General features: G+C 31.8%; 3 protein-coding genes across 3 annotated transcripts; 1 reads left to right on the top strand and 2 right to left on the bottom strand.

Moving 5' to 3' along the window:
- Positions 1–1,588: 1,588 nt before the first annotated feature.
- Positions 1,589–6,782, bottom strand: LOC122581523 (axial regulator YABBY 5-like). The gene is made up of 7 exons (XM_043753755.1): positions 6,506–6,782; positions 6,093–6,257; positions 5,832–5,940; positions 2,735–2,783; positions 2,554–2,629; positions 2,041–2,124; positions 1,589–1,853 (listed from the first exon to the last, which is right to left on the bottom strand). The coding sequence occupies exons 1-7, from the start codon at positions 6,644–6,646 to the stop codon at positions 1,779–1,781; spliced, it is 699 nt and encodes a 232-aa protein (XP_043609690.1). The 5' UTR covers positions 6,647–6,782; the 3' UTR covers positions 1,589–1,778.
- A 7,331-nt stretch (positions 6,783–14,113) lies between these two features.
- Positions 14,114–17,731, top strand: LOC122594350. Its single transcript, XM_043766824.1, has 5 exons — positions 14,114–14,428; positions 14,626–14,656; positions 16,345–16,373; positions 16,502–16,580; positions 17,347–17,731. Exons 1-4 carry the CDS (start codon positions 14,114–14,116, stop codon positions 16,550–16,552), a joined length of 426 nt encoding a protein of 141 aa, XP_043622759.1. The 3' UTR covers positions 16,553–16,580; positions 17,347–17,731.
- A 3,855-nt stretch (positions 17,732–21,586) lies between these two features.
- Positions 21,587–23,270, bottom strand: LOC122585507 (NAC domain-containing protein 7-like). Its single transcript, XM_043757632.1, has 3 exons — positions 23,082–23,270; positions 22,598–22,869; positions 21,587–22,259 (listed from the first exon to the last, which is right to left on the bottom strand). The coding sequence occupies exons 1-3, from the start codon at positions 23,239–23,241 to the stop codon at positions 21,786–21,788; spliced, it is 906 nt and encodes a 301-aa protein (XP_043613567.1). The 5' UTR covers positions 23,242–23,270; the 3' UTR covers positions 21,587–21,785.
- Between the last annotated feature and the right edge of the window lie 4,093 nt (positions 23,271–27,363).

Below are 27,363 nucleotides of genomic sequence, written 5' to 3'. Positions count from 1 at the left end.
TTGGAGACATGTAAGAAAGAAAAGAAGCAGTCGAGAACAAGGCCAAGCATGCCCAACATCTTAAGCCCATTTATACATTTTTTTTATTTGGGAGCTGCTTGAATTTTCGGATAGGAAAGGAATAACAAGAGCAGCAGCCGAAACTCTAGTTCTTTTTGTTGACTATTTTTGTTGACCCACCAATCACAAAGCACCACATCCCCATATTATTACACTTCATTTTGTTTTGCCTTTCTTGGCTGAAAGAAGGATACGACAGCAAGGAAGGGAGAAACCAATGAGAGGAGAGGAGGATTCATCCCATTTTACATATATACTCGAAGGCAGCAGCAGTAAAAGGGAGGCTGCGGAACAGAAAGAAAAATATCATCACAGCAGCAGCTCGAAAAAAAAAAGCACTCCTTCACATTTATAATTTTTAGTTTTTTTTTCTTTTTCTTTTACATCATTTATCAACACCCGCATTTAAAAAACCCCATTCATTCATCATCTACAATCCACCACCATCTCTATCCTAGATCTAAAACCATCATTATCCTTGTCTAAAAATTGAAAAAGTGACACTTTGATTCGAAGATTTGGAGCTTTTTTGTTGAGGTTAAAGATTAAAGATAGTTTCATCATCCATTTATATATATCTATTCATTGTTTTCTAAATGTGGGTTATATAATTTTTTATTTTTATTATTATAAACATGATTTGTATATGTCTATGTGTACTTGATTTTTTATGTTATTGATATAAAATAGTGATTATTATATGTTTGTTTAAACGATTTAATGTTTTTCCTTGTGTAATAACTAATAGTATCTAAAACTAGAAAGTAGAAACCCAACTTGTGTCTTTTTATAATAAAGAAAGGTTGCAAAAGAAAAACAGCTTAGTTATATGGTTAAAATTTAAAAAACAATAAAAGAAATTAATGTTTGCCGCCGCCCCCTGAAACTACATAAATAAACCCACCGTACCATACCTACAATCAACACAACACCATCTATCATTCCATTCAACATGTACAATTTCCAGTTTTCCACCATTTTCTTTTCTAACAGCTCTTGTTTCCTCTATTAATGCAATTATTGAGGGGGCTATAATATATGTAACTCGAAAAATCTTTAGCCTGCTTACACAAAATCTGTTGCATTGACGTCTATTGGGGGAGGCTTGGCACCCCCGGCCCCAACCCCCCTTGTCTCCGCCACTGGTTAAGATCGATATGAGTTCGTAAAATATAGACTGTATTACGAGTACTAATATTATGGTGTCTAATGTTAACATTTAGCTAGTAGAAGTACATTAATATGATAACGGTGGGTGAAGATGTGAACTAGTGTACGTAATTAGGATATTCCCAAAGTTTTTAAAAAGTATAAGAAAAATGCAAATACACAAAGCTATAGGTACTTTGGTATATTATCGAGTTAAAAGAGTTAATTTGAAGCATCGTTTTTTTTATTTTATTTTAATGTTACTTGTGATTTTTTTTGAACCAAGGCCTACCCAAACTACCTCTTTAATATTCTTTGTTTGTTGGCTCAGAGTTTTTAATCATGTCAATAAGTAATTAAATCAAAGAACAGGTTTATATTTCAAAAGGAAAAATACAAATTTACTTATAGGAATTGAACTCCAACATTACTCTTGTCAAAAAGTACAATATTTGAGTAGATAAAACTGGAAGGTACACACAAACAAACAAGAAGCTAGATTTAAGTTTATCAAAAAAAAAAACTTCCAAAGGATCGATCGAGAAGTAGTAGCTAGCTAGTAAAGTTAATTAATAATAAGGAGAAACCCCAACATTTGAAGCAGCAAATAAGTTTTCTTTTATAAAACCACCACGTTCTGTCTCCTGCATCGATTAATTAAACGGCCATACATTTAATATATATTGATACAGGATTCGAGTTAACAATGAAAAAAGAAGACTACTGACAAACAAAATCCTTTTGAATATATTTATTTTGTTTGGTTGCAAATATGTGTAGCTAGGATATTTTTGTATACATGTAGCAGTAGGCAGGCTAAATAGTGGGTACCTGTTGGCGCATGCTGTTCTTGTTGACACCAGCACTAGTCTGATCACCCTTCAGACCAAAGTGAATGTGTGGAAAGTGAGCCCACTGCCATTCATACATACGTACAATTACTTTTTAATTAAATCATATATAGATGATAAAATTTAACATTGTAATTGGAACTTTTATAATAAGTCAATAAATGACACATTACTCAAATATGTTCTCTTTTCCGGTTTCTCTCTATTCTACTTTTGTGTATATTTGTGGTATTAATAATATGTTTCCGTCTTATAAAAAATAAAAAATAAGTGTATTGATAAAGACTTTTTTTTTAGAATGACAATATATATTAAAGACTTTTGATTGTACATATACATATAATTTAAGTTTATATCATTATGAGCAAATGAATGTATTTTATTGTATTTTTTATGTTCAAGTAATGTGGATATACTAAAATAATATGATTTTTATTGATTAAAATAATACTCAAGTACTATACGTAGAAATTAAGTAGGGGATGTTACGTACGTTCTTGGCTGCGGCACTAAAAGCTTCTCTATGACTAATATCCGGATTTCTTGCTTTGATCCTTTGTATTTCTTCCCTGCATTTAGTTAATTAATTAAATTAAATTAAATTCGTGTAGCATTTTAACACAAAAAAACAAAATAAAATAAAATTAGAGATATTATATGGTAACGAATAGTACTTGATGAATCGGTTGTAGGCCGATGGCACTCTCTGCCGCTTCTCAGGTGCTGATTAAACAAAACATTTTGTCAATAAGTAAAAAACTTTCTGAATATTTGACTCTCACTTTTAATATGTTATCAAAGAATCTATATTGTCACTTCAAAGCATCTTTTCAGGATATTTGACTCTCACTTTTAAATATGTGTAGCATATGCATGGTAGTATTTGCTTTTTCTTTAAATAATTTCTTTAGCTAAACCAACAATTAAGCTATTAGTGTAGTTTATAAAATAAAAATAAAAATTACTATTTGCAACTAATTTAAATAATAACGCATATTTAATTGAAAAAAAAAGTCTTGGAGTTTATGAATAAGTTGTCTACACAATTATATAAAATATTTGAATTTTTTGCTTTACATGTTAAAAGAACTTAATAAATGAAATGAATATTATACCTTCACGAATTAGATCTAAAAGAAAATAATTCATTATTGTAATATTAAGTAAAAGGTCAACATATCTAAAAACATATCTAAAAACAGTAAAAATAAATTTAAAATTAAAACTAGAAGACCATGTATTCTATCATTATAATTTATATCACTTTTTGTCTCTATTTTCTTATAGCATCGATTATCATAAAATAGCCGACATTCAACGGGTCCAAGCACTCTTATCTCCAACTGTGTTCATGCTACAAATTTTTAAAAGCGATTAACTGTCATGTATTGTCCGAACAAATTCCTATCCTATCTATTTTTAAATCTAATACACCAAATTTGCTCCAAAAGATGATCGAACCTCATCTACTCCAAGATTGCATATGCCGTATTAACTCATTTTAGAAGCTTAATGTTTAGATATATAGAACGAAAAAGAAATTGTCATCAAAACAAACCTTTTACCTTAAACTATCCGTCTTACAAAAAACAAGCTCTTATAAGTTTCCAGGAATACATACCCCAATACCGAATATTTGAAATATATTTTGGATGAAAGTTGAATTTACAAATTCTTGAAATTTAGCAATCTATTACGAGTATTGGATTATCCTAATATTCAAAATCATTTACAAATTGTAAAGGGTCAGCAAATTAATACGGAGTATAACATAATACATGTTAAAAACTTTAAAGGATAGTAACCAAAAATTACATTCTTCAAAATGAGCAAAGCCATGGAGAATGACAAGATAGCATACACTATATATACTGTAAAACTTCTATAAATTGATAATACTGGGACCATGATTATTATTATTTTAGCGATAGATTAGTGAGCAAAGCCGGTCTAGGTGGTGGACAAAGTGGACGACGGGCCGAGGTCCGATTTTTTTTTTTTTTTGTATATATATAAAAAATATATATGTAATTAACTAAGCTTATTACAAATCATAACAATTAACCAAAAAACTAAACCATATAATTTAACTTACATAAAAAATGTCCACTTACACATCTCTTTACGGGTGAAAAAAGTTATATATATATATATTTCAATATTGGAATGTAGTCGCAAGCTATTTTAATGTATTTGTAGACCTAGACTACTCTTCAAATAAATAGCAATATAAAATACTATTACATCTTTTAATTTAATGTATGCAGTGTATAAGTGTATACAAGTTATATATATTAATGTATTCAATTGGGGAAATGATATTTGTACCACCGCTTTTGATTGGTGTACCACAATGTACAACTTTTATAGCTTATTGTACAAACCAGTAATGCATAGCTTTGGTAAATTTATCAAAAAACAGTGGTACAAATATCACTTCCCATTCAATTGTAATAATTTTTTGTTCCGTTAACTATAATTTGTAAAATGATATATATTTTTTAAGATTATCTTAATAATCCTCATAAAACTACATAGTGATAGACATATGGATTCTACTAAATTTTTTTTTTTTATAAATTTTATTTCTTAATTTATTCACATGTCATTGAAAATAACTTTTGTTATGTTAATTAATATACTTTTTTTTTGTAATTTTATAAAAATAGTTTATGTACAATAAAACTTCTATGAATTTATACTTGATAACTTAATAACTTCAATAAAATTAGTAATATTAATCGTTGCGTCTAATTTAGGGGCACTTTTACTGGCCCGACCAAGGTATATAAATTCTTAAGGACGACACTGTTAATAAGTTACTAATATCACGTATGACGAATTTGAGGATGTTTCATTAGCTTGAAACCAGTCAATCGCAAGGGAACGTTACAAGCTTTAACAACACTTCAGAATTTTTTGTTTCAATATGAGCAGACAATATCTTAGCTTAAAATTTGAAGTTAAAAAAAAAACTAGTTACTAGTCCATTTTTATCGGACAATCTTGGAACTTTTAAATATTTTTGTAATTATTTGTTTATAGTTTTGCGGTAACCAATATATTTACAATATTATAGTTTCAAAAACATTTATTATTTTATCAATTGAGATTTAATTTTGTATTGACCCCATATTGAGACCGATCAAATTTATAAATCCGTAAATATCTGAAAATTAAACATAATTGAAAATGAAAGATATACTCGTACAACTTTTTGTTTTTTTTTATCCAAAAATCATATAATAAATTTAGGATAAAATCAATCACAGTTTTGGACTACACATTCGGGTAATTTCAGACACCTTAATACCATAAATCACAAGAAAACCATAAGGGAAAAGGTGCTAATTTTTATGGTCTTTAAGTTAATTGATGTAGAAATGTAGGGAAAAGCCGGAAAAGGGGAAAATAAAACAAAATTGCGTTTGTTATGAGACATTGAAAGACGAGAAAAAGGAAAGCTTTCAGGGTCTTTTTTTTTTTTTTTTATAAATTAAGTCAATTTAGGGTTTGTAGCTTTGTAGGCATTTTTAAATGTTTTATTTTAAAGCCTTTTATACTTACAAAAATATTAACAACTAATTAGAGTATTATTCAAGTAAAATAAACCGAATTAGGTTAGGGGAAAGAAACCCTAGCTAGCTAATTCCTTCATGTATATATGATGTGTATGTATATATATTAATCACGAATGAAACTGTTAGATTATATATATATACATCAGTGATCAGCCATTAAATTAAAGTAGAAAATAATTAATGAACTCACCTCTATTAATAACCAGAGGGTGTTTGGACAGATGATCATTCAATCCTCTTGGGGTTGTCAGCTGATTCATCACAAAGTTTGAGTTCATCACATCTGGAACTCGGTCATCCTGATGATATATTCATCATCACTTGCTTTTCATTAATATAATCAAACATCATTTATATAATGATCTTTTTAATTAATGCTTTTAACAACATTATCCACTTAATTTATAGTTACAGTTTGGCAGACTTCTAAATTAAGTATATATATAATTACCTGAAAACCATGTGTAGATGAAGGAGGAGGAGTTAAAAAATGAAACTGATTGAGCAGTGGCGGCGGTAGCGGCATCAAGCCACGCATGTTGACCGGCAAATGGTTGGTGCAGTGGCCACACCGGACGGTCACCGTCTTCGACAAGCTTGTGCTAGGAACACTCACCTATATGTATCATCATCATATCATATACATATATAGTACAAGACTAGTTAATAAAAACTGAAATCATACTTTTTTTGGAAAGTGGAGCTGACTAATTTGAAGATTAATTTTCCAAGAGTAATATATTCAAAGTGATTATTATTAGTTATTAAAAATTTATATATAATTATCATTTTTGAAACACAATCCACATTAAAAGTTCTAATTAAATAAAGAACGAGAGTAGAGAATTCAAGATAGATAGTTACGACGAGGATGGTGTCGCAATGGGTGCAGTGAACATAGCATAGCTGATCATGATCGGTGGAGTGGTGGTGGAGGGATGATGATTGTGGCGGAGGAGAAGGTAGGGGGGTGGTGGTGGTGGTGGTGGTGGAAGAAATGGACATATTTTTTTGTTTGGTTAGGTGGTATTGAAATTTATGTAACTAGTGTATGTGGGGATGGATATATGGTAATAGTGATTGATTGATTGATTGATATAAAATGAGATGATGGGATTTGAGTTGACAGATTAACAAACAAGTTGGATATGCTTTTGGGAGCTTATATCATGAGATCGATGAGCGCGCACAAATAAAGAGAGACCTAAATAAAGACTCTTCATGGTGCGGGAGATTCACCTTACGACTGGTATCCCAATCATTTTTTTGGTAATTAAACCAGACTTATTGCAGCGATTATCGCTGCAAATAGTGGTGTTTTTGTCCATATCCAACTATTTGCAGCGATTACTGACAGGGGCCGTTATTTTTTGCTAGATTTGTCATTACAGACAGGGGGCCCGCACTATTTGCAGCGACTATCGCTGCAAATAATAGGTGTGGTCTAGATACCAAAAATCTTGGTTGGGATATGAATCCCGTTAATTTGTTGTATTATTATTTTATTATTATATTATATTGGTAAAATTAAAGTAAAAACAAATAAACTATATGTTTATATTCACCCGAAAAAACCAAGTCGTGTAGCAGGTGTTTCGTAAATCTTCGCACATTAATTTTATAATAATTTGAAGTTAAGATCTTGTTTTACTTGTTTACTTTAATACTTATTTTATAATAACAAACCTGTATAGTTAGACCTGTATAGTTAGAAAAGAAAGAGATATATATACAGTAGTAGCCACGTTCCGATCTTTGTGATCGATTCATGTCGATTACTAGCATGTGTATTATAGCATAATAGCATCACAACATTAATTTGTTAATGGGTATTATATCTAGTTAATTTGTTAATGTGACACAAATTAGAAGGCTTATGAAAACTAACCATGAAAATAAATGAAAGATTGAAGACCTAATTAATAGACAAATTACGCTCAAAATAAAAGTAATAAACTAACTAGGAAATATAAACCTTGCGTTAAGAGACTTAGTTATCATGTTTGCATTTGTTAACGATGCAGTTTCATCCCTTTATAAATATTATCACATCCTCCATTTTTAAATATTGTTATACAATAGTTACATATAAAATTATTAAATTACTCTTAATAAACTTCTACTTTTTTTTTTTAGAACAGCCAGATTGTATTAATAATGAAAAACAAAGTCTTCGGCAAGATGCCGAAGAATTACATCAAAAGACTTGGACTAATAATCCAAGTGGACCACGAAAAATTAAAAGACTTGCAATGCTTGGACACCCAAAGAAGAAATAATAAAACAATCGATGAGAACACTTCGTAACTACTTGGTTGGCATGCCTCGAAGAAGACAGCGTTTCTGTGCTTCCAAATTGACTACCACCACACGAAACAAATAGCTCTAACCAAATCTTTAGCACACCTCGTTTTTTGGCTTGATGCAATCCATGGCTCAATCTCAACAGGTAGCGTTTGAGGGATTGTGATCCGCAACCAGTGACTTATATGCTTTCTTACTTCTATAGCAAAAATGCAATCCGCAAATAGATGTGACACGGTATCAACACCGATTGGGCAAAAAGGGCATTCATGAGAAGGAATATGAATACCTCGCGAGCTCAAGTTAAACCGAGTAGGAATGCATTCTCTAAATAATCTCCATGCAAAAATATTTATTTTCTTTGGAACATACTTGCACCAATTAAATTCAGTGCCGTTAGTTTGCAACATGTGCTTATCTATGAACCGGCAAAGATGACAAACAACAAAATCACCAGTCCCCTGCAAGTTCCAAGGCCAAGAATCGTTGTTATCGTTCAAAGTTACCTGTGCAAGTGCGTTTTGCAAGCTTTCAAGCTGGTTGAATTCAATTCCCGATCTGATGTTTCTGCGCCAATTCCATAATCTTTGATCAGCTTGTATTCTATCCCCTACACAACATGTTTTATCTTGTTCTAGCATAAACATACGTTGAAAGCGAGAGGCTAGTGTAGAATCTCCTGTCCAAATGTAGCTCCAAAATTTGGTACCTTTTCCATTACCGACCACCCTTTTAATAACATTATTAGGAACATTGTGACTCTCATGAACATGATTGAGTGCAACACACATTCTAGACCAGACTCCGTTACCTTTCCCAATGAGTGAGTTGAAAGTATTAGACCCGTGAATAGCTGTGACTATCGTGACCCATAAGGCGTTAGGATTATTGAAAGCACGCCACTTCCATTTGTAAAGAAGTGCGAGATTGAGTGCCTGGAGACTGCCAATACCCAATCCACCAACTGTTTTACAAGCTAAAATCTCATTCCATTTTACCCAAGCAACTTTCACTATGTAAAGAGTTTTTATAAAATACCAAACTTGTCCTTAATTAATTAATTTACACTCTAAACCTATATTTTAATATTTAGCACTTTAAGCCATTATCTTATAAAACATTTTCACTATCACAATTAAATTAACATGCACCAGTACTTGACACATCCACCACCACCAATACTATCATCACTGACACCAATAGACCGTCGTTCCCACCACTGCCGCCAAATTGTGCAGGTATCATGCTCGTGGTCTAAAAAAATAGGAGAAAACCTAACAATAACTAAAAATCAAAAGTAACACCAAAAACACTATCTATACTTCTATATCTATATCTATATTACATTATAAAAAGAATAACCATTTTTTTGGTAATACTGAAAAAAAAATATGTCCATTATTTCTTTATGTCGATTATATACACAACTCAACGCGCCTCCACTACCAACCGTCGTCCAACCATCACACCGTTACTGCCGCATCGCGTGGGTACCATGCTAATATTATTGATATCCATGCTTAAAAAAGGTTTTTCATATCAAACTATATGCGTGCTAGTATTATTGATATGCATGCTTAAAAAAGGTTTTTTTTTTCCGATTTGGCTAGCGAGTCTTTTGTTTCTCTTGTAACTGTTTTGTAATCTTTTATTTATTGCTTATATGCCTTGCCAAAGCATCTCTCATAAAAATCATAGCTATTAAAAAAATATATCGAATGATATTCATTTAAGAACATCACTAAAAAAAAAGTTCATTTGGCCACACTTAGTTTTAAAAAGTGTGAAAAAATTTATGAATTTAATTACATATAAAAATGTGTAGTAAAAAATTACATTTAAAAATGTAAATAAATTTTAAAATTTTTAATTTTTTCACACTTATAATTAGGTGTATAAACAAAATGTTAACACTTAAAAGTGTGAACAATTGTCAAATATTTTTTCACACTTGAAGAAAATATTTATAACACATGATTATGGGTGAAGAAAATAGGTGTTACAAATTAATTTTCACACTTTTAAGTGTGAACAATTGATATATTTTTACACACTTGAAAATGTGAACTTTTTTCCCCATATGTGTAAATATGTAAATATAGTAATTTTTTAAATTTCTTCACACTTTTAATTAATGTAAACCATTTTTACACACTTTTAAATGTGATTAAATTAACATATTTTTTCACACCTTTTTAAAGTATGAAAAAAAAAACAAATATGAGGAAATGACATATTTGTTGTAGTAATATTAGTGCAAAGCTGAAAAATATGCGACATGAAATTTATAGGTTGTTTTTTTACAATAAATACCACATCCAAAAATTTGCGATATAAAATACATATGTTAAATCAAAAACAAAAGCATCTCAGATTAATTTCTATTTCTAGTTTGGACTTAAATAAATGCATATAAAATAAAACTTAAAACATTCCAGATACGATATTTTGTATTGTATTATAGTTAAATATTTATATTTATACACTTGATAATACGATTTATCTTGAATTTAGGCCAACCCCAAAATCTTCTACCTAGGTAGCTTTAGTCCGCAAAGTAACCAATGGGGAACTGAAATACGTAAAGTACTTATAATTTATTTTATTATGAAATGAGTCAAATAAACTAATAACATCGTGTATATTAAAGATATATATATATATATATATATAAGATGACATTCAAATGAGAATGAAATTAAAATGAGAACAAATAAGAACACTTAAAAAAGTACATTTTGATATATTAAAAGTCCATAAAACTATCATAGTGCTTAACTAATTATCATTATTTAAGTGTTTAACAACACATTGATCCGTCAAAATCGAAAAACTCAAGTTTTTTGTTGGATGCATCATTTTGATGAATATGCATCCACGATGGATGCAAACGTGATTTTGTCGATTTTAACTGATCAATGTGTTGTTAAACACTTAAATAATGATAATTAATTAAGCACTATGATAGTTTTATGGACTTTTAATGCATCAAAATGATGTTTTTAAGTGTTCTTACCGTTCTTATTTTAAAAGTGTTCTCACCGGAGTGTTACCCTATATATATATATATATATATATATATAGGGAAAAGGGAATATAAGGCTGTCTGGCACCTAAGCTTAGGTGTGAAACTCCCCACATACTAATATTTTACTATTTATTGTTTAATGAATAAATGCATGGGCCCCCATGATTTTTATGGATTAAAAAAACAATATGTGAGTGTTCCACACCTAAGCTTAGATACCCGACAGCCTTATATTACCATCCCCATATATATATATATATATATACTAAATCAAATGAAAAGTAAATATGAATAAGAGGAAACAAAGCTATATGTTTCAGATCAAGAGGGAAAAAGAAAAGGAATTGAAGTTAAAGCAAGTTGGAAAATTGTACAAAAGCCTAGAGTGAAGATGTAGAAAGGGACGTTTGCATGGACTCGTATATCGCACACTCCTCCATTTGTTGCTTTCCAACAAATATATGCATCTATATATTGAGAGGTAGCAAGTACAAACCCCTAAATCAAAACATCTGTGGTGGTTCGGTAGATATATTTTTCAAACAAAATTAAAAACGTAATTAAGTCCTTTAATTATTTAGCTAGTGTATGAATAAGTAATTTGTTTGTGTTAGTTGACATAAGGTATTGGTGGCGGGTGAGTGGTGAATGGTGATCACTCATGAAACACCGTCGCCATCATTTTTCAAGCATTGAATGATGAGTTTGAGTGATTTTACCACTTACTCTAACCACTAAGGGCGCGTTTGGTTCACAGAATGTTTTTAAGAGGAATGGAATCTTTCAATGGAATTGGAATTTGAAGGAATGAAATTTGACGGAATGTTTTTGATTTTTTGAAGATTCAAGTGACGAATGAAATGAGATTCCTTCCCCCACCCTCAAGTAGGGATGTGCAAATGGCCCGACCCGCGACCCGTGAATGCATGACAATAGAAACCGTGACCCGGCCCGAGAAGGTCCGGGTCGGGTACGTGCGGGTCGTGGGTTTTCTTCATGTTTTTTTGGTTTTTGCCTTCGCACGACCCGGCCCGGTCCGACCCGCGTGACCTGTGACACGCGAATGCAACAAAAACGTGACGCGTGACCCTACCCGTTTGGGCAACGGGCGGGTCGGTTCCGGGCCGGTTCCGAGTCGGGCGCGGGTCAACGATTCTTTTGCTCATCCCTACCCTCATGGAATGGAGATTCCGTCAAATGAGAGAATGTTTACATTACAATGGAATGATATTCAACACACTAAGGAATGAAATCTCATTCCAATTCCATCAAATTCCATCAGAATTTGTGAACCAAACACGACCTAAGTGGTAAGTCTTTTTTTTTTTTTTTTTTGTCCTTTCTTGTAAGGGATTGTATGATGTGAATGATGAGTTGTCAACAAAATTTGAGTGAGTGACGATTGAGTGGTAGAATTGAGATAACATATAAAAAAATTGGTTAGAGATGAATGGTGAGTGAAAAATTAAAGGGTGGAATACCAACACTCTTAGTTAAAACTTTTTAATTATAATTTGATGTATGTAACTATTTCTTATTCGTGTAATGTTTGAAAATACGGTTTTTACACAAATTGGTAAGTACTCTATAAAAGTATATATTATAATATTATTATATTAATTACCTTGTCTCTTGTATTTTATTTTGAATATATAACTGTATTATTTTTAAATTGTAATACTACAGCTTAACAGTGACTACACTATTTTAAATCTAAATTAATAACTAAAGACTTCAAAGAGTGATCCAAGAAAAAAAAAACACATCACATGACATGAGTAAATAACTAGTATGATAATGTTATAACATTTAAATGATTAAAAAAACAAACAAACATTTATTTATTTTTCTTAACCTTTTAGTGACATGACTACTCCAACACCGTACCACAAAGGGGCAAATACAACCAAAAAAAACATAATCAGAGAAGAATTCTATTGTGCAGTACAACTTTAATTAATAAGTAGAGTACTATCGATCCCTTGGTTTTGAACCAATGTTTCTGACATTCGGAACGAAAACGCATCAACCTATAAACAAATTAGTCCAACCTATAAACAAAATAAGTCGGGGTCTTTGGTTCGTAATACTTTGTCCAATATTGTGAGATTAGAAACTGAAATTTCCTAAAGTTTTATGGTTAGTTGGATAATTAAAAAAAAAGATTATCTTAAATCTTTTCTAAACCGAAACTGAAATTTCTGAAATTTCACGTCGAATTTTGCTTCAATTCTAACTTCTCATCTTTGGATTAATTATCAATCGAAGACATAAGCTTTCTGCTTCTCGGGACAAATGGAAGGTGAATCCAATAAATACTATATGATGTTGCATTGGTTCTGTTCTTTCATGTTTTATTTCGTTGGCACGAGTAGGTAAGTTGTGGTTTTAGCATTGAACTCGTCATCTAGTCATAGGGGTAATTGGTGATGGAATTATGGATCCAACAGGCTCTTCTTTTAGGCTTATGGGGTACGCCTTTTAAATCAAATTTTAAGAAAAATAAAAAAGGAAAAAGGGAAGATGAAACGGGAAGAAAATGATATAGATAGCTGAGATTTGTCCTGTTGTCATTTTTAGAATGAGTGTTATTAAGTTATCTTTTCCCTAGCTTAGCACTACAGTAACACCATACTCACCATATACATTCTAATCTACAAAAAGAAAGAAGAAGAAAAAAAGAAGACAAATTTGAAGTTTTATCTGTTTTTGAATATAAGAAAAAGGGTGACCATATATGGGGATGTGCAAACTTAATAGGTACAATTCAAATGGTTACAAATTAACCACCATCTCCCTATGAAGTGATTGAACAACACATTTGGACATATATGTATGCTAAATGGTAATGCTAATGCATGTTGTACAATCATATAGGTATGATGACAGTGGGGGACCCATGTTTGCTTCGGGTTAAAATTAGATGAATCCAAATACAAATTTTCAACATCCATGATCCATCTGACAACTTGCTAGCGACATGGCGAGGGGGAGTAAAAGCCTTCAATGGCTAAATGCACTTTTCTTTGTATTTTGTGTCTATGTTTTGTGTACTAAACTACTATCTAAAGCATAAATGCCACCAACATTTATTTATTAAAAACGCATGCCAAACAGTGTGCCTAACAAATCTTTATGACATGTACTCACGTACAATACAACAAATCATAGGCCGGGCTAAACTTGGTAATCCAAACAAACATATCCACTCTTTGGGCCTGGATTTGTTTGGAGCTTTGAATTTCAAGCCCATTTTGTCATCCGTTTGTAAAAGGGTCCAAAGGGAAACATTACATCACGTGCTTCTCACGCTGGCGCTAACTTCACTCTCTCATCATCACTCCCAATTTATCAAAACACACAATTTCTCACATTCACATTCATCTCCTCCATCAAAAATCAATAATATTTTGTCAATTTTAATCCACATAACAACTTCATTTCCACTAATAAAGGTATTTTTCTTCTTTATCCCTTTTTTTATTTTTCAGGAAAATAATAATAATAATAACATTATTTAAACAAATTTCAGTGTGTAATTAATAACAGATATTTACTTTTTACTAGTTACTTTTATTAGCATAAGTTGATTTAGGTGTGTTAAAATAAATTTGCATTTATTTGATTGAAAATTGAGATAATTTTGTGGCAGGAAGCCGGTTCATGTGAGCGAATAATTTCAGGTAAAATGTTTGTTTACATTTTTGATAAATAAATTATATTTCTTGAATGTATATAAGTTTGTACTTTTCCCTTAGCAACGGTAATTTGGAATTTAAATAATTCACTCTTCGCTTCTGATGAGTTCTAATTACATATGCCTTCTAGAGTTGTAATTCTTCGTCAGTAAAATGTGGTCCACACCCTGGAGGAAAATCACTGAAACTCTTGTTTTGCGAGAACGAAGTTGTTTACGTGTATCAGTGTGATTACTGGTGGGTCTTTTAATAGCACGTTCATGGATCCCACTTTCTTTTCCAGAAGGTTTAATACTAATGCCACAGTTCTGTAAACTATCAATCGACAACTGAATATGTACTTGGCCCTCCGATAGGTTCCATCTTTTACACCTGCTCCATGAATTTTCAATGCAGTATAAGGACCCAACGTGCCTGCACTTTTTCCACATTGCTTGTTCTTCCATCCTCATATCTTTCTTCTTCTTCTATATAGTCAGCGTCTTCATCTAAACTTAGCATTTCTCTATTGTTAAAAGTTCCACCAGAACCAGAGTCTAAATCCTCACCGAGTACTTTAGCGCCTTCATATGGTAAATCCAACTTTTCTTCTTCAGTATGATTTAAGTCGTCAAGGTCCGTGTTTTCATAATCTGTACTGAGCATATTGATAGACCTTCCACTAGACTCACAGACCAAATCATCACTGACTACCCTGGCACCTTCATATGGCAAATTAATCATTATTTTGCGAGGCTTAATACTGTGCCTTCACAATCTGAACTGAGCATTTCTCTATTGATAGAGCTTCCACTAGACTCACAGACCAAATCATCACTGACTTCCCTGGCGTCCTCATATGGCAATTCAATCGTATCTTTACTAGTTTTAATTACCTGGTCAAGATCCGTGTCTTCATAATCTGAACTGGGCAATTCTCTATTGATAGAACCTCCACTAGACGTGGTGTCCAATTTTAAAGGAACGAAATCATCACTAACTACCTTAGCATCCACATATGGTCGATGAACAGTCTTTGAATCAGTAGGACCTTCCTCAGATTCAACAGGGCTCACACATTCTTTATAATTACCAGTCATTCTGACTGGAAAATCACGAACCACAGCCACTTTCCGCCGTTTAGGCAATTGGGGAACACCAAAACCAATAGCTGAGATGTTATGAAGCTTATCCGATGAATGCTCATGCACAGTGACCTCATCAAATGCTTTTGGGAAGTCCCGCTTTGCAGACAACATTCTTGGTTTCCATCCGGCTGTTCCATAAGGAGAAACGTAGGCGCTTTCTGTCGTATAATATTCATCAGCATATGAATCCATTGAGTCACTGCATGAACAAAACCATGATTTTGTAAGTAAATAGGGTCAAGTTGGATGATTCCGAGAAAGTATAGACAATTTTCAAGATCGAGGCTACATCATATTTAAACTTAATTAACTCCAAAGACCTAATATCATTTACATGTCTCCTTTTCTAAAAGAATCACAACAGTAAGTTTCTCTAGTTAGCTACATGCAAAAGCATTTATCTAATTCAAATTTACAGTATGCTTAAAAGGCCTTTCCTACCTATTTCAACAGCATCTTTTTGTTACTTTCTAGGACATTTTACACAAATTAGTTTCATCAATCGTCACACTGTTTCTGATGAAACTTTGATCTTGTTACTTGCAGATTTCAGTGATACACTAATGGATCGCATGGTAGCAAAATACACCTTTTAGACTATATCCACTACTACTTAATACCTAGCCAGCTACCCCAGCGTTAACTCTTCATCTATTTATTAATCATATATTCATATTCTTATATTTCTGTTTTCTTACAGCAGGTCTTAAACAAAGCTGATCACACAAATGCCATCCAAGTAAGAACTGAGTGATGCTGTTATGGAGCTTTCCCAAAAACAGGTGTAATTCCAATTATTTTATCAAGTCTTTACATATTAGTAAAGCGTAAAAATGGGACAATCTATCTTGGTATGATATATGCAAACATTTAAGCCATCAAGACATGATAAACTATCATACTATATCTGTTCAAGAAGAAAAGAAGATATATGATAATAGAAGTACTTCACCAAAGTATATATTAGGCAGAGGCTTAGTGTTCTTTCAATACAGATCAAAAACATATTGACCATTATCACAATTACCTCCCATATGTTAAAAGTTTCTAAAATTACTTCAGTTAAATTGATCTTATTCTAGGATCTCGAATCGGTTTTTGTAAAGGATGTATAAACTATGGTCCAGTTCTTAGCCAAGTAGTCTTTAGCCCAATGTTATTTACTTATTTTACGTCTATCTCAACTGGACCATAAGTGTCAAGTAAGATATGAAGTATTTAGAGAATGGGTCAAGCAGGTTGGAAGTTGCACAGAGTTTACTCTTGACATACAATGCTCATTTACATTTTATTAGATAATTTAAACCATTATTGTTATAAAGCATTTAACTGCAAAAACCATAAAAGGTTTTGACAATCCGTTTTGACCCATTAACCCGATCCGCCAATTTTGCCAACTATTGTATTAGGGGATTTCTAGAGCGCTTGCCATAGAAGTTTTCATAACAAATAAATATATATATATATATATATATATATTCATATGTATAATTCTTGAGATACCCTGACCAAACATAACAGTATATTTAACAACTAGATATGATGTAGGCACTTTGCAAGTGGAACAGACCCTACAACAGGAGTCAGCATGAGAACAAGTTTAGGGTGTGGAAACAGCAGACGTAATGCCTACGATAGTCCATCACTCCATCTTCCCCATTGTTAAGCGCCCCACCATAGGAACTTCTGGAACCATGACGGATTATGTGATGATGGCGCAGGACTATGTGACGCAAAGTAATTAACTGATTATATACCCCAACAACAAAACATCATGTATGTATCCAAGAACATTATTATTCATATTCATATTCGCATAAAAACATGTGGAACAGAAAACAAATTATTCACATGGCATTAAACATTCAAACTATAAAAGTACTGTATCATAAATAGTACGATCGAGTATAATACATTACCTGTCTTCTCCGGATTTTCCTGCGAATTGTTTACCCGTCATCTCGAATGGGTTTTTCAGAACGAAAACCCTGAAGCTTGATTTGAATTTTGTGGTGTCGAATTGAAATCGACGATATGAATGATGATGAGTTATTATGGGGATATGGGTATTCTTGATTCTGTCGATAATGAAACTTGCGCACTACTTTATATTTTTATATACATGTGGGAAGGCGGTTTGGGTGTAAATAAGTATTAAACTTTTTTCCGTATCAAACTCGGCCCGTTAAGTTTGTTATGATATCCAGTTTCACGCGGTGTTTTCGAGTTCTAAAAAAGGAAATAATTATTTTCTTTAATTTGTTCTCTCTTTATTTTATTTTCTATTTCTATTTGTAAGATAAGAATTCATTTGTTAAAAAAATGACTTCGATTAGAATGTTTTACTCCGAAGTCTACATGTTTATTTTCAAAGGATTTCCCTATGGGAATGGATACCACCATGGAGGGTTTATGAATTTACCTCAGTCGACTAATGCATTATTATGTTTATACAGCATGTTAGTAAAAATTATACTATGTAACTAGCATGGTACCTGTGCAATGTGACTGTGCTCGTGACGTATACGGTGTGATGGTGGGGGACGACTGTTGGTAGTAGAGGTGACATCGAGTGTAGATAAGTAATATAAATAATTAATGTAAAGGGTCAAAGAAGGTTTTTTAAAAGATAAAGGATTGTTAGAGGGTATGGAGTGGGTGAAGGGCATGAGGCGGGTTGGCCTCATATAGCCGGCTACACCATTGCCAACCCCAAAATTATATCCCGGCGGTTAGGTTGAAAGGTCGGGAGTCCGGTGCCCATAAAATCGGAAGGTGGGGACACAATGAAGAAAAAAGAGAGTTGCGATTGGTGGCTTTTTTTTTTTGGTTTTTAATTTTTTTTTAAAAACTGTATTGTATATATATATATATATATACATACATGTAGTCTCTGTGTATGCAATGGGGAAGAAGGATATAAGCTGCATATCTTACTTTATCATTTTCTTTTTGTTTTTTAGTATTGTATTTACAAAATAGTCCTCCTCCTAGTATTATATATTTAGAGATTTAGTTAGTTTAAATTAGAAGTTAGTTCCTCTAGTATTTACTAAATAGTCCCTGTAGTATTATATATTTACAAACGGTGCTAATGTAATGGATTTTTAAGTTTATAAATAATAATAATAATAATATGTTTAAATTAGAAAAAATTGTTTAGTTTAATTTTTTTTAAAAAAAGAAGGAAAAAGCACTACTAGAAAAATAGTTTTTAATGATACCTAAATTATGACACACGCATTTACGATGACAAGCAAAAACGTGTTTGGACTTAGAAAAGTTACTTTTTTATGCTGCAGGATTCAGAAGATGATGCACCAAGAGTTGTTTTTTCAAGTATTGTTGGAAACAAGAATCTAAGCAAATCCCTGATATGGTTAATTTTCTTTTATGGTTAATTTTATAATTTTAAAATAATTCGTAGTTGTATGAAACGCATTGTTTTGATATATATGAAATGCTCTCTTTTGCTATTTGTGTATTTATTTATATTATGAGATTAACTGTTATTTAATGTGTGGGTATTAATAATTTTATAAAAAAAATATTATTTATAAAAAAAAAATGTAGACAATGACATGCAAAAATGGGGTCATAAAATAGTGTCAAAAAAGTTTGTCATAAAAGGGTATCATAAATTTATGACGTGCGCAAGGCCTGTCATATTGTTTTATGACGTCTCAATTCATGATACCAAAAAACGTGTCATCTGACCTCTTTTATGACACCAAATCGGTGTTATTAAAGGCATTTTTTCTAGTGGTGAAGATTTTGAGAGGGTTAAAAATTTATGAAGCGCCAGTAAAAACAGTTGGGAAAGTTGATTGGGAGGGTTGATTGGGAGGGTTGAATGATAAAATTGAGTTGTAAGGATTTTATTGGTTGAATTTGGAATGATTGATAAAATTAATTTGCGCCACTCTTAGTCCCCATATACATAGTTGTCAAACTCGTACGAGTCACGAGTCGACTCGTACGAGTCGAGTCAAAACAAAGTAAAAACGAGGCGACTCGGTGTATGACTCGTCTTTGCTCTAGACTCATAACATGACTCGTGTTTTGTTGTGGGAGTCGGTCCGAGTCGTGTCCGAGTCACGAGTCACAAATTTTTTAATTTTTTTTTTCAAACACCTTTTATTTTTGCAAAACATAACTCTTTTATATGTTATTAAATTTGAAATTATTTTGATAGTTTTTTCCTTTTTTAGCTTAATATATCAATGAAATACTATATTTTTACGATAAATACTTATATATAATTATAAAATTATATATTATCAAATATTCTGACTCTTACGATTCGAGTCACGTTTCGAGTCATGAGTCAAAAAATTAGATTTCGAGTCGAGTCGAAAATAACGAGTCGATAACTATGCCCATATATATTTTGCATATTTTCTCCCATGTAAGAGCTATTCTTCTTTTTATAATGGTTTCAATGAGTTTGTTGAAAGTCAAACTTGGTCAACTAAGAGCTAGACTTGTTAATGATGTAAGCCTCTATGTTTATGTTTTATGTATCTACAAATTCATATGAGTATTGCAGTACAAGCACGCTTCATGATGGTGTCTGCTTTTGAATTAATTTTGCAAAAAACTTCAAAGCATTCTTCTTCAATCTAACTCGATTTATTGTCTTTATTTTCTCAATCCATCTTCAAAATCTTTCAAATTAATACTTCATTGGATTCATTGTTAAAAGAAAAAAAATCGTACTTTTTGTCTTAGATTCTTTCTGTCAATTTCTCATTTCATATGGGCAAATAAGAAGCTAATATAATTGCATGGTGAGTCATTCAATTGTGTCTAAGCATTTCCTTAATTATATATATATTTCTCTAAACTTTTAGTTTGTTCTATAGAATATGTCTAGTTATGGTTCAAATCGCATGCTTTCATGTCGGATAATATGCAAGTAGCTACGTACTGCCTATATGCAATGCAAGCTTCTATTTTTGGTTAATGACAAGTTTTTTTTTCTCTTTTAAGTCATTACATCCTCTATTCATTGAGGTGACTGGAACCCGGCCATATCCTGTGGCAAGCATGTTGTATGTATCATATATTTTGGTTATCTAGTGTACGTGCACACTTTAAGACCATCATCGATATCTATAGGGGAGGGCTAGGGTAGCATCAGCCATTTTTCACTATCTATATGAATCAAGCTTGAAGGGGTGCCACCTAGCTATATATATGTATTCCTCTCCCTCTGTCTCTCATCATTTCATTTTGATTTTTTTTTTTGCATGACTGGAGTCAAGGGTGATCCTTGAACTGTTTCCCTTTTGTTTCCTTTATCTATCAACATTTTCTTGATATTATCCATTAAATAGGACCTGAACTTCAAGAATACCAATTAAGAGGTCGATCTATTAATCAAAATCGTGAAATTTATTAATTTTATTCGCATTCTAGCTAGTAATCTTGTTATGGTTGAACGAATCTATCCGTATTATATATGTAGATGTATGTTCTCCAGTTATTGTTTTCATGTTTATTAATCGAAGTACCAATTGTAAATTTGTACTCGTAATAGCGTCAAAGTCTTCTTAGCATTCCATAACAGGATTAATTAAGGAAAGATGTGATCTGTTCAATTCAACTAACAACTTTGTTTATTGATCATGTTACATTAAAACATCAACATCAGAGAGAAAAATTATAAGAGATCGAAAAATAGCAAAGAATTAAATTCGATTAAAAAGAAAAATATATTATAAGCACCTTTAATTAGTGCAACGACGATAAAAATACATGTTAACGTACAATTAGACACTCCATTAATTCCCTTAATTAGTCGTAACAAGTAACGACAATCAAAATACGCGTACGTACGTACATGAATACATTAGAGATCTGTTATAAGAATTACATACATATACGTTGTATCTACTTAATTAACAAAGCTCAGTCCAACAAGTTTAATATATAGAAGTACTTCACCCCCATATTATGTTTATTTTGTACAGCAACTAGCTAGATCAATCACATTTTTCTTGATCGAACTCTTTGGGAGTAGTAGTAGTGTCTTGATCATCATTACTAAGCTGCGAAGCAACAAACTTATCGAGCACACGCCAATCAGTCACTTGAAGATCTTGATGTTGATTACCATAAAGCAAGTTCATGTTCAACTGCTGATGAGTAGTTGAGGGCTGAAAAGGCGGTGGAGACACTAATTGAGGAAGTTGAAGAAAGGATTGATCTTGAGGCAATATGTTGTTGTTGTAATGCTGCAAATATTGCTGATCATCATGCTCAGAGTTTGCTGGAAATGGATGATGGTATGAACTACTATTTGATGTGTAAGGGTGGGTTGTTATCCTTCTGGGAGATTCAAAATTTGGCATGAACGATACTTGATCGTCAAACCAACACATAGACTCGTGTTCATCCATCCTTCGTACTGTCGTTATTCGCTTCTTGAATACCCTGCAAACAACCCATCCTTCTTCCTGTTGCAAAAAACAAAACCAAAATTTCACTTCATCATGCATATATATATCTAGTCATAATGATATATATTTTCTACAAGTGGAGATGCATGATAACCATATAGATAGGGCAATGAAAGCTTCCTTTTCACCTAAAGCTAGCTACTCAACTAATTAGGTTTCGAGTTTATGAGAATTCATTCTCCCTCTTTTATTCCACCGGATGAATATTAAAACAATCATATATATGGAAAAAAAACTTTTGATAAATATTGTAGCTAATAAGGATAGTAATCATAGGATCGATCATACGAAAATTAATCATAAAGAGGAATTAATGTACTAGATATATAGCTTGCCTGAGTCGGCCCATTTTCATTTGTTTCTAGCCTATATTCGTGCATAATCCAATCTGATTTCTGTCCATTGGGAGCGCGGCCTTTGTAAAACACCAAGGTCTTTCTCATGCCAACTAAATTATTCTTAGAGTATATCCCCTTGTCTCTTCCGGTGGCTTTCCAAAACCCAGCTTTTGTAGCTCTATTCGTGCGGGTTCCTGTGGGATACTTTTTATCCTTGTGACTAAAGAAATACCACTCGTTTTGCTCCTCGGTTCCTAGCTTGCATAAATCTGTTAAGAAATTTTATATAAGACTGTTAGCTGATCAAACCATTAAAAGAAAATTAAAGGCGCGTTAAATGGGATCAGAAAGTTTTGCATCCACAGTATAGGTAACACATAGTTAAGTTGTACGACACAACTCAGAAATGCATCAACAAATATTTTGGGGTGCAAATTTTCAGGAACCTCTAAATAACTTGGTACATGATGAACTGAAGCACCTTGAAGATCCCATGGCTCGATTCTATAGAGATCAACGTCCTTAATAACATCAAGATCGATTCTTTTTGATGCGATCTTTTTCCTTAGGTAGTAATCTACCAGTTCCTCATCTGTTGGGTGGAATCTAAAACCGGGAGGTACATGTGAAAAGTTATTCATTATATAATCTGCAGATTACGATAGTCTAAAACCTGCATATGAAAAAAAAAAAACCATTACTTTTCAGGAACTATCTGGTGCACACAAATAGTTTCAATGTATTTATATGTATTGCATTATATATGAACCGAGCGTATGAGCCTGTCTAATAGAAGTTTAAATCGCACTTATGATCAATACATCGATTGTATGTAGTATATGTAGCTAGACATCTAGCAACTTGAACCAAAACCTAAATCAGAATGTAAAAACATTAAACTATACAAATTAACTATACCATTATAGTTAAGTATTTTATGCTTAACCCTGTTAGAAATCAAAAATATTAAAACCCAGAGAAAAAGATCGACATAAATTTAAGGAAAGAAGTTAAGGCCTAACCCTAGCTAAATTACTTTCCCCAATCCTAGGTATCTATCTTCAACCTAATTAGATCGATACTTATAGTAGCCTCGAAGGATTGATGAACTGACACTATTCAACCTGCCATGAAGAAATCAGAAAATGTGTATCGAAATAGAACACGATTTGTACCAATTAAACAACCTAGCTTTATTTGATTAATTGGTGATTTCAGGGTCTCTCTAGATATGTATCAAAATATATTTTGATTCTTAATACGGAAAAGGAGATCGAGACCATGTATGGTAGGGAATAAAATCATCATGTTAAAATCTTGAAATCAAATACACTTGCATGCATTTCTCATGAAAAATGTATGCCCATTTATTACTTGATAACCAAGATAAAACTACTCAAGTGTGCTTTTTCAATTCATAGGAAAGCCACTCAAGTTTTTTACCACTCAACAAAAGTAAAAACGTACCTGATAATAATAATGCACAATCAAATTACACAACAACTTTACTTTGTGAACATGGAAGTATGCTTCAATGTTATACACACATATATATAGTAGCGAAACCATAAAAAGATGCCTCCTAAAAAGGAAGCTTTAAATTTGTACTAGCTTATAGATATCTCGCAAGAAGATCATCACATACCACAATTAGGTGTTAAAGGAAAAAAATAAAAGTATATATATATAGAGAGCCAATTAATTCTATAAACTTATCAACATGACTACATATATATAACTATATCACAATTAAAATTTCTGATTAATGAAGTAAAGATAGAAGCGAATTAACTATCAATTTAAGTAGTTTTCGAATCTAAAGTTCATCATCATATCCCTAAATGTATAACTAGTTTGAAACACGTACACTTGCACGCATAAAAGAAAACAATTAATGAACATGAAGAAGCTACAAGAAAAACATACAGTATATAAAAACCTTGAAAATGAAGATGTTCTTCGATCACTTAATTAAGTTGATCGATCTTGTTCTTCAAAACTTTTTAGAACTAGCTAGCTAGTTCTAGAATTCCAAAAATAATAATAATCAGAAGTGGACCGAAAAAGGGCAAAGAAACAGAAAGAATGTCTGTGGACCAAAAAGGGGTAACGATTTTCTCGGGAATTGAAGTGAACAAAAACTTGTCTTTTTGTCATTCGACAGATCCCAAAGAATTACATACAAACTGGAAATTTTTGAATAAACACAAGGCCGGGTTTTGTCACACTTAATAATATTGATAACAATAATAATAATAATAAATATATAAAAGTGGAGATTGATTGGGTATGGAGGAAGAGTAAGCTGGATTGTCGGAAAAGATGATGATGCGGCGGTAAGATATATATACTTAATTATACTATTTTTGCTATATATATAATCACACCACCCACCACCAGCAACAGCTCCTGATGGTGATGTTTATATAGATACACACACAACTAGATTTTAATCTCTTTCTTTTCTTTTTCTTGACCACTTTCTTTGTGATATTTATTATGTTGAGAGAGAGAGAGAGAGAGAAAGAGTAGATGAGTGAGGCTTAAGAATGTGATGGCATGGGATGATCACTTAAAAGAATCCACACACACACCCGACCAAAAAGAATGTTTTGGAAGATTTCCTCTTCGAGGGTCTTCCATTTCAAACTTTCGTTTATTAACATGAACATGTATTACATTTGTTTATATTTTTTGTATAGCTAGGTTTCTTTTTATATATAGACACTACTATATGGTAACTAATATTATCCATTTTTTACTTTACCATGAATATATATATATATATATATATATGGTGGTGGTCCTAGTTAATTAATTACTTCTCTTCTTCCTTTTCATCTTGATACATTGCATGAACTTTTTTACAAAAAAAAATTGAATTATAACATGGTCCATAACTTGTCACACAAACTGTATTTACCGTCACTCAGCTCGGATTTCTATCAAGAGTTAAGAAAAGTTAAAGCTACCCCGTCTTTTTGTTTACATTTTGGTAGAAATGTTAGTTGTTACAAATTAAAGTTGCAATGGAATATATGATTGTCACACCATTTTTAAAGAGCTTGAATTAAGAAACTTGATTTAGAAAGAACCTTACTCTGTTGAGTTAATATATATAACAAGGTGGAACGAAAAAACAGGATCGATCGATCAGACTTCATGTTTTGCGGTGTAATAATGCTCGAAACAATACTTATATATGAACAAAGAAAACTAGCTAAACGGTGGAAATGTAGATATACAAATAACAAAGAGAGAAATTAAGACTTAATATGCCATTAATTATATAAAAGCTTTAATTAAAAGTGTTGGTAACAGAGTAGCTAGGATTCCCATGCATGAGCTTCACTTGTCTATTGGTTAATTTGTTCATATAACAGATTAATTATTTAGCTAGTAGTGATGATATTTTTTTTGCTAGCTAGGTCGATAAATGTAGTAAAAAGTTTGTGTAGATTTGAGTCTATGGTTGGATATATCATCAGTTGCAATACATGCCATTAAAAAAAAAATAAAAAAATTGCATATCTTCAATTCTTACTCTCTTTTACACTTTGCAATTTCTGGAGTTCTACATATTGGGTGCCTAGAATTGATTCACACACTCTGAAATTCAAACAAATTTTATTTATTTACTACACACTTTGCAAGCATGAATTTGTTTTACTATGATATTAAGACCCGAAAGTTGCAATTAATTAGTATATTTTATTTTATTTGAACGTATATAATATGTACACATTTACAAATATATTAATTAATCCACTCAGGTTTAACCCGAACATTTTGATTAAAAATTTTATAATCAAAAAATTAAATAAAAAAATATATAATGTTTGTTATTGATACATTATAATTAGATATGAGTATGAAACCAATAAATCAACTAACATAATAATATTATAATGCTAACAAAATAAATTAAATAGGCTTTTAAAAACTTTATAGGCCTCACAATAGTTACTTATTAACAAAATACGATTATACCATCACGTGGTATGCACACAAAAGGCATAACGGCTTAAAACTAACGATTGTTAGTGATGAGAAGTGCTAACAACTAAAATAAAAACCCCAGGGATGTTTAGCAACGGAAAAAATATAGGGTATGAAATGTGAATATCGCCAACTACAATGTCCATTTGTGACATTGTGACATTTTCTTTTTTATATAAACATGTTACTCATACTCATATAACAGAGTAGTAAAAATGAGCTTCACTCTCACCTCCTGTGATACGCGCTCTATGGTTGGTTGAGTTGCTATTTCTTATTATTTCTTTTTACACGCGCTGTATACCCCACTAACCGACCAATCAGTATCGAAGGAGACACTTCTCCTATTTCAAACTTGTAATCTTTTATAAGATTTTTTATATTTTTAACATTGTAATCTTTATAAGATATTTTTAGGCAAACTTAAAAACATATACTCATTAATTAAAGAGTTTGCTATGTTTTTTTCCAAAAATACGAAATCAAGAAATCTCATCGTATAATGGTGAAGTCTTGTATGTACCTTAGACAACAAGATATTGGCTATGGGGTGTTACAAGTATTCAGAAAGAAAAAACCTTAAAAGTTTACCATCTATAAGAATCGAACTCAAAAACTTAGATAAAACCGAGAATATCTCTGGCCATCTAAACTAAACATCATTGATTATAGTTTTAAGGCTTTAGATAACTACTCTTGATAAGACGTCATATTGTCATAACGTATTGTACATATCAGATTGATTTGAGTTTTGAATGATAGTT

The sequence above is a fragment of the Erigeron canadensis genome, chromosome 1, assembly GCF_010389155.1.
Source record: "Erigeron canadensis isolate Cc75 chromosome 1, C_canadensis_v1, whole genome shotgun sequence".
NCBI classification, from domain to species: domain Eukaryota; kingdom Viridiplantae; phylum Streptophyta; class Magnoliopsida; order Asterales; family Asteraceae; genus Erigeron; species Erigeron canadensis.
The sequence above is the reverse complement of the archived record's forward strand: the minus strand, read 5'-3'. Positions and strand labels throughout refer to the sequence as shown.

Coding starts and splice junctions, on each gene's coding strand:
- LOC122585507 (XM_043757632.1), bottom strand. CDS start 23,241: ATGAATAACTTTTCACATGTACCTCCCGGTTTTAGATTCCACCCAACA. Junction 22,870..23,081: donor CGAGCCATGGGATCTTCAAG/GTGCTTCAGTTC, acceptor ATTTCTTAACAG/ATTTATGCAAGCTAGGAACC. Junction 22,260..22,597: donor ATGAAAATGGGCCGACTCAG/GCAAGCTATATA, acceptor TTTTTGCAACAG/GAAGAAGGATGGGTTGTTTG.
- LOC122581523 (XM_043753755.1), bottom strand. CDS start 6,646: ATGTCCATTTCTTCCACCACCACCACCACCACCACCCCCCTACCTTCT. Junction 6,258..6,505: donor ATTGCGACACCATCCTCGTC/GTAACTATCTAT, acceptor TGATACATATAG/GTGAGTGTTCCTAGCACAAG. Junction 1,854..2,040: donor AGAACAGCATGCGCCAACAG/GTACCCACTATT, acceptor TAATCGATGCAG/GAGACAGAACGTGGTGGTTT.
- LOC122594350 (XM_043766824.1), top strand. CDS start 14,114: ATGTACTCACGTACAATACAACAAATCATAGGCCGGGCTAAACTTGGT. Junction 14,429..14,625: donor CTTCATTTCCACTAATAAAG/GTATTTTTCTTC, acceptor ATTTTGTGGCAG/GAAGCCGGTTCATGTGAGCG. Junction 14,657..16,344: donor ATGTGAGCGAATAATTTCAG/GTAAAATGTTTG, acceptor TGTTACTTGCAG/ATTTCAGTGATACACTAATG.